The sequence below is a fragment of the Danio rerio genome, chromosome 5, assembly GCF_049306965.1.
Source record: "Danio rerio strain Tuebingen ecotype United States chromosome 5, GRCz12tu, whole genome shotgun sequence".
In the NCBI taxonomy this organism is placed as follows: domain Eukaryota; kingdom Metazoa; phylum Chordata; class Actinopteri; order Cypriniformes; family Danionidae; genus Danio; species Danio rerio.
In genome coordinates this window covers 54,609,173-54,624,926 of record NC_133180.1, presented here as the reverse complement: position 1 = coordinate 54,624,926, position 15,754 = coordinate 54,609,173, and the positions used below count along the sequence as shown (strand labels likewise).

At 33.2% G+C, this 15,754-nt stretch overlaps 1 protein-coding gene across 4 annotated transcripts in view; it reads left to right on the top strand.

The window, feature by feature from the left end:
* mctp1a (multiple C2 domains, transmembrane 1a) overlaps positions 1-15,754 on the top strand; it is a 256,389-nt gene that overhangs the window by 156,810 nt on the left and 83,825 nt on the right. For all 4 annotated transcript variants that reach the window (XM_068221519.1, XM_073951401.1, XM_068221518.1 and 1 more), the window contains 3 exons: positions 1,045-1,146; positions 1,421-1,495; positions 6,620-6,739. In XM_068221519.1, the coding sequence (XP_068077620.1) occupies positions 1,045-1,146; positions 1,421-1,495; positions 6,620-6,739 (297 nt within the window). The remainder of the gene's footprint in view (positions 1-1,044; positions 1,147-1,420; positions 1,496-6,619; positions 6,740-15,754) is intronic.

The following is a 15,754-nucleotide window of genomic DNA, read 5'->3' as shown; positions in this document are numbered from 1 at the left end:
ATTAAATAAACAAACAAACAAACAAACAAACAAACAAACAAACAAACAAACAAACTAATAAATAAATAAATAATTAAATAAATAAATAAATGATAGACAATGGCAAAATGTAATTTTAATATTTATGGCATAAAATGTAAATGTTTTTCAATCAATCAATCAATCAATCAATCAATCAATCAATCAATCAATCAATCAATCAGTCAGTCAGTCAGTCAGTCAGTCAGTCAGTCAGTCAGTCCATCAGTCAGTCAGTCAGTCAGTCAGTTAATCAATCAATTATTCAATTAATCAATCAACCAACCAATCACTCTATCAACATTTTACCCAATTAATTTTAAACAAACGCATATTAAATTAATAATTTTTAAGTAGAAAAATACATATTATTTTATCTTCTTGTGTCTAGTATGTTTTGCTTCCTCAAGGATGTAAAAGTGAATAAAACTCTCATAAAATAATGAATAATAAATAAATAAATAAATAAATAAATAAATAAATAAATAAATAAATAAATAAATAAATAAATAAAACCAAAATTTGCCTCAAGCTTTATACAAAACGTCATACCTCTAGCTTTTACTGATTTTAGCAATCAGTAAGAGTATAATAAAAAAAAACTCTAAATCATTGATTTTGGTGCTCATGTGAAAAAAAAAATGTGTAAAAGTAAGAAAAACACACAAAAAGTTTACAAAAAATAGATATCATGCGTCTAACCTTTATTGATTTTAGTAATCACAGAGTTGAAGTTGTGAGAAAAACAGAGATACAAAAAAATAAAAAAAATACAAGAAATGTAACAAAAGCAAGAAGAAAAGGAAAAACTAAGGGGGGACGCTGCGTGCGCTCGCCGGCTGATTCCCCAGGATGGTTAATTTGCGGCTGACAGTGGTCGGGCCGTAATGAACAGGTACTTGTCAGAGCCGCCACAGTTGTTTTGGGCTCTCTGTCAGATGCAGCAGCTGGGGTTCAGAGGTCACCCCGAGAGTGTATTCAGCTGGGTATTGCCAGACAGACGGCTGTCATGTCCCTCTCCCACAGATCCAAAATGGAGAACGCAAAGCTTACGCCTTGAAAAGCAAGGAACTGACAGGGCCAACCAAAGGGGTCATCTTTCTCGAAATAGACGTGATTTATAACGTCGTAAGTCCCACTCTCTCTTCTTCTGTTTGCGTTTTTTTCTTCTTCTTTCTCTGCTTGTCTGTCCCCGTCCCCTCGTTCTCTCTTTTAATTACTGAAGACTCTCCCCTTTTCCTCAGCCTTTTATTTGTACGTCTCTCTGTGTGTGTGTGTGTCCGCCATTTTAGGCGGGAGTGTGAGAGAGCGTCACATGGCCGTTTGGTGTGGAGTGTGTGTGAAATGGAGGGATGTCAAGATGCATGATTAGATCGTTAATGCATTATTAATTCCCATTCAGGTAAAAGCTGGCATGAGAACGCTGATCCCCATCGAGCAGAAATACATCGAAGAGGAGCCGCGAGTATCTAAACAGGTAACAAGACGGCTTTAATCGCACCTTTGTTAACACAATCCAGCCCAACGCAAGTGGCATCATTCTCCTCTCTTCTTTCTCTTCTGGAGGTGCTGAATAGACACGTCAAGCTGTCAACGCTGGGGGCGCATAAGTAGATTGGCCATCCTTTAGTTTGGACCTCAGTGGTTCTTCTGCTGGGCTTCTTTTTGTTGTCGCCCTGTTCAATGTCTCGCCCCCCCCCAATTCTCTGACAAAGAGCTGAATTGTAGGGGTTGTCCCAAATCAGACCTGTCACTGAGACACAAACACACACACAAACTCTCTGCAATGAAGATCTGTCATGCAATGAAGCAGTGTTGAATGCATGCTAGAAAGTGCGCACTCTGCACTTTTTGGTGTGAATTTGCCCCCCCCCCCCCCCCCCCCCCCCCCCCCCACCAACACTGCTTGTGAGTAAGATGTTAATGGTGAGGGCAACGTATCAAAATCTATCGCCTCAGGATTTGCGGTACGACTAATTTTACAGTGCAGTTTCACACGTATGTACTTATCTCATTGTAAAATTTGGGGAATAAGTAGGTACTTTCTATACCTACACTTTAACCTAATCTGTAACTGACAGTCCTCTCACTATTTACTCACCCCTCACTTGTCGCAAAACTATTTAAGTTTCTTTTTATCTGTCGAACACAAAAGGAGTTATTTAAAGGAAAGCTGAAACCATTGACTTTCTGAGCATTTGTTTTTGCCTGCTTTGGATGTCAGTGGTTACAGGTTTTCAGACCTGTGTTGTTCCTGTTGTTCATGTAGTTCCAAAACTTAATGAGTTAATACCTGTAACCATAGTATTTGCTTTTTGTATTACTATGGAAGTCATTGGTTCTAGGTTTCCAGCTTTATTCAAAATATCTTCTTTTTTGCTCAGAAGAAGAAATACATTTATAAAGGTTTGAAACAATTTGAGTGTGAGTAAATAATTTTTTGTGTGAGCTATCCCTTTAAGATTGGGTTCAAGGGTGGACTCAGGGATAGATGCTAGTTCAGACACTGCAGGTTAATAGAATAAAAAAATAAGCTTTCCATACTGTAGCAACAGTAGACCTTTTTACCGTTATTCACCTCATTTTCCATCTAATTATGACACCATATAGGCTTATTCTGAAGACGTAGTCCTATATACATTTCTAGAGATCAAGAATTATATAGCCAGAGCTACGCGTGGCTGGTTCTTTCAAACAATCAATCCAGCTGATCGCTTAGCTCTATGTGGACAGCTTTGCCGTTGTTTCTGTTTTTACGGGGTTCGGGTCTGGGGAAGAACGATTCCAGAAAGTAGATAAGACAAAAACAGAAGCTAAAAATAAAATAAAATAAACAAGTCAATAACAGGGTTAGACTGGGGTAAAATCTAAAAACTTTGGTAAAAACGAGGGCTTTTCTTTTTCTGGGTTGCTTTTTGAAACACGGCGATTGGCTTAAGGGAAGTGGGTGGGCGGGTAATTAGGTGCTGTTCAAAATACTGTTGTTTGGGTTAAGGGAAGGGGGAGGGTGGGAGGATTGGTCTGTTGGTCGGTCAGTCAGTCAGTTGACAGCAGCTTCTGGTAGATTTACGTGAGAACAGCAGGCGCGAGTGCCACTCACAAGAAAATTTGCGATTTGAGCGTTTACAACAGCCTCTGGTGGATTCGCAAACAGCAAATAAACGGTAGCTCCTGGGACATTTTTTGCTCTCTCCAATAATGTATATGGGGGTACGTAATCAGAATGAGCCTGGGTTGATTTATGAGGTTTAAATACTGCATTTTAGTGACATTTTAAGCACTATTTTTTTGCTGGATTAGCTTGTCGGATGGTCATCATAACCACACTTTTTGATGTTCAATTTCCTAAAAGTTTAAAATAGAGAAATATGAACATACTTTAGAATAGACATTCTAAATGGTATATAAATGACATAATATGCCATTAGAAAAATTTTAATTTAAAAAATTTAAACTTTAGCCTCTGTCGTTTCTTAGACTAATAACAAAAAACACGTTCAAATATCCCCAGTCAGAATTTGGGATGCTGAATTTGGCACTTCAGAATAAGAAGTCACACAAACAGAACAGCCGACACAGCATTACGCTTGGTCTTAAAGCCTTTTTCGATGGGTTATTTTCATAGGTATTTTATCACAATTTATTATAGCCCAGCAGTTAAAATAGGACAAATGAGCTTATGTAAGGGACAAATTCTGGACTTTTGCCAGTGAGGGATGGGACAACCCGAACCCTCCCTGGCTACGGGCCTGAACTGAGTGATGACATTAGGGATTTTTCAAAACTATTTTTGACATATCAATCAAATGTCTTTATAGGGGATTTTTTTGTATCTCTTTTTTCCATCAGTCCAAATACTGCAAAACAGCCAGAAAAAAAAGAAAACAAAAGAAAACGAAAGAAAAAACTAAAGTAAACTAAAGAAAATGAAGGAAAACAAACGAAAACAAAATTTAAAAAAAACAACAAAGGAAAATGAAATGAAAGAAAACGAAATAAAAGAAAACATTTTGTTGAATTGAATAGTTGTCAAGCAGGGTGACATGCAGTAAATAGCAATGTTGCCTCACAGCAAGAAGATTGCTGGTTCGAGCCCTGGCTGGGTCAGTTGACATTTCTGTGTGGAGTTTATATGTTCTCCCCGTTTTTGCGTGGATTTTCTCTGTGTGTTCCGTTTTCCCCCACAAGTCCGAAAACATGCACTATAGGTAAATTGGGTTAGCTAAATTGTCCGTAGTGCATGTGTATGTCCTGGTCCTCCAGATTCAGGGTTTAGCTTTGGGCTAACCACCCACCTCGTAAAAATGAGATGTTACGAAACAGTAACATTATGCAGCTTAATATCAACTTCGATATAAACGGCACTGCACTGTAAAAAGTAGTTTCTTAAGTTTACTTAATTGAATTTTGCAAACTCATTGCCTTAAATGAATTAGATACTCTAACTTTATCGTATTAGTACTATTCACTTAGTAATTGACAAGTAATTGACACTTACTTAGGTCAATTAAGTCATGTCAACTTTATATCAAGTATTGGTTACTAATGTAGTAAACGTAATTCTTGTTTTCTCAGATGGCATTCTAAAATTATCAATATTCAAAAAGTATATAAATTACCACAATCGAGTAAAAAAATTATTCTTCTAAGGTGAGCAATAACCTGAAATCCACACAAGGAAAGTGGCAACTTTATAAAATGACATGACACTCAAAACACATGCTTTTTTTCATAAACCATTATAAAATACATGCATAAAACACATAAAATCTTACCTGTGTTCACAAATTGGAAAATATTCGCTTATTTTCTCTGTTTGCATTGTGAAATTGCCAGTTTGAATTGGCCACGCGAGTGAATGCACCTTCCGCCTGTGCATGTGCAGATCTTACTCCACCTGCTTACGTACTTGATGAACTTCAGTACAGCTTACTAAAGTTCTTTAGTTTATCTACTAGATCCATGTTAAATTTCACCTAACACAGTCAAATCAATTAAAGTCATCAAATTTGCCAAAATTTGTAAAGTTTTTAAGCTTTTTTCGAGTAGATTAAATGATTACTTTTTACAGTGTAAGTGTATAATCAGGCATGCTGTAAAATGAACAAATCCCTCTGTATAAACTTTCAGAAGGTCATTGAAATCTACACATCTATCAAATCTCTTGACACAAATGTATACATTTAAAAAAAAGAAATGTTTTTAAGACTGAAAAAACCATGATATCTCGCTTAATCCATGTAGTTATCTTATATATATCAGTACTTTTTACTTTTTAAGGTAAGTGCACTGTAAGTACACATTAGGTAAACATACTGTAAACTAAATTGCCAGCAGATTTTCTTTTACTTCTTGACATGGTCCACCTTCGCAACAGCTCATTTTGTCAGATGTGTTTTATTCAGTTTGGTTTCGTACTTCACCTCCCGTTTTCTCTGATTAATCCCAAATGACAAACTAAAATGGGCTGCTTTAAAGGCCTGGCCCGTATCTTACACTTCACCACAGTAAATGTGGATATTTACTCTGATCAAAGGCGAAGCGTTTTAAAGCCATTATTCGACCAGGAGTGTTTGATCTTCCTGTGAACGCAGGAAACAGCAGTCATTTGCAGTTCACCCGCACTCAGAATCACGAATAAGGCTATTTTGTTAAAGAGGCATGACGAAATAAATCCTTTACTCCTTCATGCTCCTGTAAATAAGGAAATGAATATGGTTTGTCTTGCTCTTGTTCTCCTTTTGCTAACTTATTTGCGCGTAAAAAGCTATTTATTTGGTGTTCTTTCATAGGAAGCTCAAAGACAAATTTTTCTATTATTCAGAAATGTTAAAAGACCTACACCTCTACAGTTTGCTTATAAAGTTGAATTTAAAAACAGTTTATTTATGTAAAATGTATATTATATAAACCAAAGTCTATAGAGTCAGTTTGTGAATAAAATCTGTGGTCATATTTTTCATTTATTTGATCAAACCAAGGCTTCATTTATTTAATCAAATACAGTAAAAATATTACTAGTATATTACTATTAATGGACTTCTGTATATCAATATATATATTTAAAATGTTATGTTATTTCTGTTTTGGAAAGCTCAATGTTTAGCATCATTACTCATAATGATAGTGATTTTCTAGAAATGATTCTAATATTTTGATTTGTCATTTAAGTAATATAATAATATATTATTTAATTTTTATTATTTAATTCAGGATTTGTTTTTTTTTTATAAATACAGCATTCATATGAAAAGCATTTATTTAAAATAAACATATTTGTAACATTAACAAACCTAACCCACAACAATACAAATACAAAAATAAATAAATAAAAGTAATAATTATAATAATAATCATAATAATAAGAATTATTATTATTATTATTATTATTATTATTATTTATTATTATTATTGTTGTTATTATTATTTAATTATGTTGTTGTTATAAAGACCTTTTTATTATTATAAACAAACTTTTTAATGACAATATAATACAAATAAATAATAATACATTTTTAAAAAAAATTATATCTGTCTTTTTTAAACTTGTATTGAGTGAGTGACTGTGATTGTAAATGCCGTCTGTGGTTTTGTCACTCAGCTGCTGCTGCAGAACTTCAACAGAGTGAGGCGCTGTATCATGTTCCTGATCAATGCTGGCTGCTACATCAACAGCTGCTTTGAGTGGGAGTCTCCTCAGAGGAGCATCTGTGCCTTTCTGGTAAGGACCAGTCTGCATTCACAACACCAACACTCACATACAGTACTGTACAGTGGCTCCACAATGTGTTTGGACAGGGTCACGGTTGCCTTTCATTGCTGCAGATTTGATTACAAAAGCAAGATTTTAAATGTATAAATGTGTAATGTCGAACTTGAACACAGGATAGAACCAAATTTTAAATTACAGTAGGTGGACTTAATTACTATATACTAGGCTTGGGTGGTATCCAAATTTTGATACTGTCAAACCTCTTTCCTATTTACCTCGATATATGGCATTATCAAACATTCTTAAAAAAAGAAATATGACATAAGGCTCAGACAGTGTCACCAAACTGTTGGCTTGTGCATAAACCATTCAGAAACTGAATACTGTATATGGGACCTTAGATTTGAGGTATTTCCATCTCTCGCGGTCACCCTTTTGTTACACAATTTGTAAATTGCCTCATGAGTGTTTACCACCTCTCCCTTCTTGTTGGGTCGAAACTCGAAATACTGCCAAACTGCAAAAGTTGTGTTCCTTTTTGAGACCAGGTCACTTGGTGAATGACTCGCCATCTTTCCTCACCTCTCTTTGTCTCCTCTACGCTGTCCTGTTATGACAATCATGCTTACACATAATTTTTAGGCCATTTAAACTATATTTAATATTTAAACCTTGTCTCCTAAAGAAGTGCATTGTTTTTTATGACATTATAATGGTACTGAAACTCATACCTTTGCATACCGCTGTATACCCTATTACCTTATTACCACTTAAGTCTACTATGTGCTTACATTTAAATTGATTTAATCCCATTTTTTTTTATTTTATGCTTATGCTTAAAATAAATATCTTCTTGTAATTACACTGTTGGCCCATCCCCTACACTTTTAACCTACCTATGCCACTAAACCTGTCCCAAACCTAAATTCTACCTAAATAGCACTGTAAGTGTTGTACAATACAATATACAGTTAACAAAATTTGTGCATTGTTCTTATTTTTTGATGTAAATACCTAGTAACGGCCACTTAAATATTCACATTCACATTAAAAGGGAAGAATACTGACTATTTTCTCACCCTCAAATGGTTCCAAACTTTATGTATATTTGTATTATGTATATTTGTAACTTTTTGTATACTTGATTTTTTTTACTATAAAGGTCAGGGGTTACAGGTTTCTTCAGTATATCTCAGAAGACAAGTTTGGAACAAGTAAAGGATGAGTAAATGACGAGATAATTTTCAGTTTTGGCTGAACTATTTCTTTGATATAAAGTAGGAACTGAAAATCAATTGTAATGATGAATAGTAATTAAAATCTAGTATCAGAGTTAGGGTCACTTTTCTGAAACAGTTTGCAACCTAATATGTCCTCACCTCATGTACATTTACCAACCCAAGCTCATTCTGAAAACGTAGTCTTGCGGACGTTTCTGGAGACCGTGAAACACGTATTTATGCATTTTTTGTTATCAGTATCACATATCTGTGAAAAGCACCAGCGCGTAACCAGCAAATCACAGCCATTTCTGTTAAGCATGTAACCATTCAAAGGGGTGTAAGAAAGAACTTGCTAGACAAGGCTCAGAAAGCGAGCAGGATATTATATAAATATTATATAAATGCTTGTGTTGTTTAAAGGTAGTTTATCTGACTGTTTTTATTAAAGGAAAAAAATTGTATTACAAATATTTAATCAATATAAATATATTTTTTCATTTAATACAAGAATTGCTGTGCTCTGAAGAAAATATAAAACTGTGAATGGAAAGCATCGTCAATGCACAGTGATGCACCGAGATATTGAATTGAACCGAATTAATGGCATGATAATGGTAACCAAATCGAAACATAAGACCAGTGTTCACACCTCTATCCTGTAGTCTGTGTGAGTCTTAATGCCCCAGTATAGTGAAGGGGACACTATACTGTCATTGAGCGATGTCTTTTAGATCTGACATTCAATCGATGTCCAGTCTCTGTGGTCATTAAAATTCCCATGGTTAATGTTAGTTAATGTTTTTACTAACACAAACAAACAATGAACAATGATTGTACAGCATTTATTATTAATAGTTAATCAACATGTACTAATACGTTATTAAAAACCAAATGCTGCTTGTTGACATTAGTTGTGAGTTAACATGAATTAACAATCAACTACTTTATTGGCATTAACTAATTGTCACACCCAGTCTTCCTCGTGTGTTTTGTTTTTATCATGTGACCTTCCCCATGTCCTCCTTTGTTCCCGTTCCCGCCATTTGTTAATGTTCATCTGTGTCACCTGTGTTCATCCACTGTACGTAATCACTGTCATCATCCCGTGTATATAAGTCTCTGTGTTTAGTCATTCGTTGTTCGGTATTCTCTCTGTTGATGTCTAGTTTGGTGCTTGTCTTCACCCTATGTCCTTCCAGTGTTCTTCCTTGAGAGTAAATATAATAAATCAATGTATTTGAGGATCTTGCGAGCCTGTGCCTTCCTCAATTGAACTTGGGGCGTGACACTAATGTTAACAATCATGAATAAATACTGTAATAACTGTACAGTATTGTTCATTGTTTGTTCATGCTAGTATGTGTCCCGTGTAGTGTTACTAAATGTTTTACTTCATCTTGATTTAAAATTGTCTAATGCAGATTCTTAAGTGCCTGAATACTTGCGGTCAACTTCACATATTAGTGGACTTGATAAATAAAAAAAAGTGTGACAGGTTTCGTGGTGATCCATTGGTTCCTGTATACGCACATTTTCCATCTCTCCTTCTGTTGTGTTAAAAATGTGCAGAATTTTGCCCATTTGTCTTTGACATTCTCCAGCACTCCTCTCAGATCTGTGGCACCTCGGGTGAAGTCGTCTGAATTCACGACAGGCTCTTTCATAGCGCTGTGCACCTTCTGATTGTAATTGGACAGTTGAACCTTCATGAAAAGGACACCCTTTTTGAGTGGGCCGTGTGACTAAATGCTAGCACAGGACATGCTGGCTAATCTGCGCCTGTGATGCTGCATAATTTGCTGTAAGGCCTGTCCGTTTCGGGACTCGTGTGTCTTTAAGTGTCGCTGGGTATGCCATTAACATTTGCTGCTTGACACATTTTAATTTCGGTATACTTCGGAAAGCAAAAGTCCAGGGCACGCGCGTGAGCCGAGGGACAGCTGTATCGATCAGCTAACATTTTAGTTGAACATTTTTTTTTCTCTTTTCCTTCCATGATTGTCGAGGGAACAAACATCAATGAAAATGTCAGAGGAGGAAATGTCAAGAGATTTGAGGAGAATAAAACAAAAACAATTACATTGCATTTGTACATTTGTTCCTAATGTTAAAATGTTGTTAAATATGTTTAAATTATTAGCCCCCTGTTTTTATTCTCCCCTCCCCCCCAATTTCAGTTTAACAGAGAGATTTTTCTAAACATGATATTTTCTTAACTTATCTCTAATAACTGATTTCTTTGATCTTTGCCATGATGACCGTATGCAATATTTGACTAGATATTTCTCAAGGCACTTCTATACAGCTTAAAGTCACATTTAAAGGTTTAACTAGGTTAATTAGGTTAACTAGGTAGGAAGGTTAATTAGGAAAATCATTGTATAAGGAAGGTTTGTTCTGTAGACTATCGAAAAAAAAAAAAGCTTCAGGGGGCTAATAATATTTTCAAAAATTAAGAATGCTTTTATTCAAGCCGAAAAATAAACCTGATAAGACTTTCTCCAGAAGAATAAAATATTATCAGACATAATGTGAAAATGTACTTGCTCTTTTAAACTCTTTTGAGAAATATTTAAAAAAGAAAAAAAATCAAAGGGGGCTAATAATTCTGTAATAATAATAATCTTCAACTGTAATATATGAATTTGTGAATTAATTTGTTTTAAAAAATAAATTAAAAACAAAATAAATGCAATGTTTATTATTAATCTTACTAATAATTAGTTTTATTAAGCAGTTTTTAAAAAAAAAAAAAATAGTTTGGTCACATTTTTCTACGAATAAAAAAGATAATACTTTTAAATCTAAAATTCTAATGAGGTGTTGCAAAAAATAAGTTATGCAATTAAAAAATTAAATTGTGTCAGTTGTGTTTTGCAACTAAATTTAATATTTTATGGTTCACTTGATTCCACTTTATTAATATATTAGCTTATTTTTATTTTTATTATTTTTACCTAATATTTTTTAATATAATATATATTTTTGTATGACATTCATTTGTCAGGCAAATACCAATTTTAAGGTTAGTTACAGTTTTAGTTTTGGTCTAATGCAATGTATAAACAAACAGCTTATTTTATTTTATAACATCCTCTAGAAAGTATTCATTTAAAATAGACATCTTTAAGAGCTGTACTTATTTATGCTGGGCATACACTCATTATATATACACACATTTGTGCCACTTTATTAGGCACACCTGTCCAACTGCTCGTTAACGCTAATTTCTAATCAGCCAATCACATGGCAGCAACTCAATGCATTTAGGCATGTAGATATGGTCAAGACGATCTGCTGCAGTTCAAACTGAGCATCAGAATGGAGAAGAAAGGTGATTTAAGTGACTTTAAATGTAGCATGGTTGCTGATGCCAGTATTTCAGAAACTGTTGATCAACTGGTATTTTCACACACAACCATCTCTGGGGTTTACAGATAATGGGTTCGAAAAAGAGAAAATATCCAGTGAGCGGCAGTTCTGTTTGTGCAAATGCCTTGTTGATACCAGAGGTCAGAGGAGAATGGCCAGACTGGTTTCAGCTGATAAAAAACAAACAGTAACTCAAATAACCACTCGTTACAACCGAGGTATGCAGATGATGCATCTAATTTCGAAAAATGCAAAAGGGAATCCAACCCGGTACTAGTAAGGTGTACCTAATAAAGTGGCCAGTGAGTGTACAGTATATACACTATACTGTATATGTCTAACCTAAACTTTCAAAATTGCTTTAATAGATAAAGAAAGAAAAATAAATAAATAAATAAATAAATAAATAAAGAAAGAAAGAAAGAAAGAAAGAAAGAAAGAAAGAAAGAACAATACATATTTTTTTAACTTCATATTTCCTCCGCAGTTGTCCCATTAGGCCATAATATTATTCTTTACTGACTAAATCTCCCTCCTTAAGAGCTCTCTTAATCATCACACTGATTTCTTTCTTTATCACCAGCCATCTGGTTCAGGTGAGCCTTCACCGCTGCGCTGAGACACACATCTGTGCCGTTCTGTCAGCCGCTGACAGTTGTAAGCCAAAAGAATACAATAGTCAGACACCGGCGGAGGTGATTTCGCATTCAAGACTTGCAGAACCTCCGGTGCTTGCCGCACAAAGGTTAGCCAAAGCAAAGGGGCTGTTCGCGAAGCAAGATAAAACCAGCTGCGAGCGGCGGCGGCAAGCTTTGTGATTTGCTATTCTGGTATTTTTAGGTCTGTGCCTTTTTGACATTTTAGAGTTCTTGTTTTTAGCTTAGGTTTTGAGGTTGTATTGGTGTTGTTGTTGGGATTTTTCTTGCAAGAAACTCTTCCAAGACTTTTGTTGTTGTTGTTTGCTGGTGCTCCAAATATTCTTGCCTCTTCTTAAGGGTGAAGTTTGTACATTTTTCGGTGTTAAAATTGCGTTGGATCCCAGTTTAACCTGAATGCTTTTAGTGCAGACGTAAGGTTGGTCTGTTTTAAAAAGCGCAGATTTTTTCGCTCAAGTGAAAACATTTTATTTTTTTAAAGTTTAAATTTACTGAAAAGCAAATGTACTGCAGGGGTAGATTTTTTATCTTTTTTAAAAAGCTGCTTGGTAACACTAACACTCCACAAAAAACATAAAAAATAAGGATTCTAAAATAGTTAAAAGATTAAACCAATCTGTCTACACAAGATTTGATCTAAATTTCATATCAAGGTTTAATCTCAAAAGAACAAAAACCACCATGGGTTGAAACTCATTCAGGATGTCATTTAAAAAAAAAAAAAACATTTTACACTCTAAAACCATTATGTCTACCTTTTGTTTTAAATTTAAAGTTGATATCACAAAATGAGTTTGTATAGACCATTTTGAGGGATGTAAACAAAAAAATGTGTTTTGGAAAAAGATTTAAATTTAAAAAACGCAGTTAAATTTGGTAAAATTTGCATTTATTATAAAAATATGATTACACATCATTATCAGTATGAATGTCTGAGCTAATTATTATTTTTGTCGTTTATATAAATTATAATATAAGTAATTTAGTTTTTTTTTTTTTTTTACATAATTTTTATTTATTTAATTTCCTTTATGTTTATTTTAAAAAAATTTTAGTTACATTTCTGAAAATGAGTTTGTACAGGTACTATACCAGAAATAATACCTGGATTCACATTTTTTTTTGGTAATTCTTTCAAAAAATATTTGTAAACTGAAATGGCTAGTAAACCAAATGGGTAAAATGACTCAGAAAGTTTTAGTTTTCTTCTAAATTTAAAGATAATATAACAGGCATCATATTAATTAAATATTAGACCTTTCCGAAATGTGTTTTTAGGATTTTAATAAGAAAATGCAGTTAAACTTTGTACAATTTGCAATATCTAATTACAATTTTCTAAAACATTTTCAGCATGAGTGTTTAAGCTAATTATTATTGTTGTCATTTATATAAATTATATAAATTGTAATATAGGTAATTTTTACACATAATTTTTATTTATTTAAATTAATTTATATTCATTTTAAAGTATTTTTAATAAAATTTCTCATAGTGAAAGATAATATAACAAGAATAATATTAATTTAATCTCAGACCTTTTCGAAATGTGTTTTAGAAAAATATTTGAATAAATTTTTAACTTTAAATTAAATTAAATTAAATTCAATTATATTTTAAATAAAAAAATAATGTAGAAATTTTCAAACATGATTTCCATCAGTTTTAAAGCATTTTGAAGTAATTTTTTGTGTGAAAAAAAAATTGTAAAATTTCATTTGTCTTCATTTGTTTTTTTGTTTTTTTTGTACTTAGGTGCTGCTGCAAAACTTTATAGTAGAAGTTAACAAATATGGAGCATGCCAGTTTAATATGCAAAGACAACTTTGAGTAGTCAATCATATTTTTAACACATTATAAAACAGCTTACTAATTTTGTCAGTTTGAGTGGAAGACTGTTTATTCAACAATTAATAGCTGACCATTATGAAAACCTATCATTTTCCATCTTTTCCATGTGTGTAAACTTTTGTAAACCCCGCATTCACGATCGCACACGCATCCGATAGCATGTAGCCACTCAAGACGACACAGCTCATAGCATACACACAATGGACAAAGCTCAGAGAGTATGCATATGTGTGTGTGTGTCTGTGTGAGTGCTCATTGAAGTGCGCGTGGGTGTCCGTGTGAGTGTTTGTGCGCGGCTGCCTCCCCTCTCCACGAACACCTGTAAGCTGAGCGTTTGCGCTGGGTGAATATGTGCCATTGTTCTGGCTGGCAGAGTGCTGCTCATAAAGACCACACTGTGCCAGCCCTCCCCGCGCGCCACTCTACCCCTCCAGCTCCTTATTGCTCCCGCACCGACTCTTCCTCCAAACAAATTTGCCGTAACTCTACCTGCAATTTGGCCTTGAATTGGGAGCAAATAGAGCAGGTATTGTGTGTCGTGGGGAATAAGAGTGGTGTGTGTGCAGAGGGAGATATATTGGAAGAGGAGAGCTAAGGAAATGATACCCGGCTCTTTTATGTGGGGTAAAGTAGGACTCTTATCAGTGGGAGCACCCAGACAAGAGAGCTACTACTACAGGAAACTGGAGCAGCCTTCACCTGCTTTGCATTTAGATAAAATACACAAAAAAAGGAGACAGGAAAAGAGAAACAAATGCTTCGGTGTGTGTCTTCACGATTACATCCCGCTGTGTGCTACAAGGTGGCACCTTTCTGCTCCGTGTCACCTGTCAGTCGATAGGGTCTGAGAAGGGGTTTTTATTTTACGGGGCAATTTGGGAAAAACTTAAGATAGCAAATTTTATTTGTATTTAATGTGTACGTAGATAGTGTAGCTCCAGACAGTAATTTCAACTGTGATTAATTAAAATGATTAATTAATAAGCATTTTATTTTTATGAAGGATGATTAGGAAGCATGTACCCCATAATGTTAACTTTTCATAACATTAAAATGTCATTGAGGTGTTTTTTTTTTCTTAATTATGAAATTATTTTCTGTTGAAATGAAAAAAAAATATATCACACTGAAAGTAGATAAAAAAATCCAATAAAATAACGCAAAACATAATAACAATAATATTATTATTAATAATAATATTAATAGTAATGATGATGATGATGATGATAATAATTATAATAATAATAGTTATTGTATAGAATTAAAGGGCAAAATGATTAATAATAATAATAATAATAATAATAATAATAATAAATATTATTATTATTATTATTATTATTGTTATTATTATTATTATTATTATTATTATTGTTATTATTAATATTATTATTATTGTTGTTGTTGTTATAAATATTATAAAGAATTAAGCAACATAAATTTATAATAATAATAATAATTATCATTATTATTATTATTATTGTTGTTGTTATTATTAATATTAATATTAACAATTCATTAGTTTAAAAATTTTCCTTTGTCTTAGTCCTTTTTTTCATCAGGGTTTTTTTTTTTTTAGATAAAATGAATGGTGATTTTTAATTTTGATTTGATTTTTTTTACTTTAGAAAAAATATTTTATTTCTTAATGTAACCCCTAAAAGTAATTTTTAAAACTAAATAATAAATAAACAAATAAATATCTAAATAAATAAATGCATAGGTAAATGAACAAACAACCAGTAAAAATAAAAAAGTCATATTTGTTTGACAGATTATATCCTACAATGTAGGTCTTGGAGTCATTGTGCCATATACAGTATCGTCTTATCATTAAAAAATTTTTAATTAAATTAAAATGTAATTTTCCTTCATTCTTAATTTTTAAAGATTATTTTTTATGTTGAAAAGTCATTTTAATTATA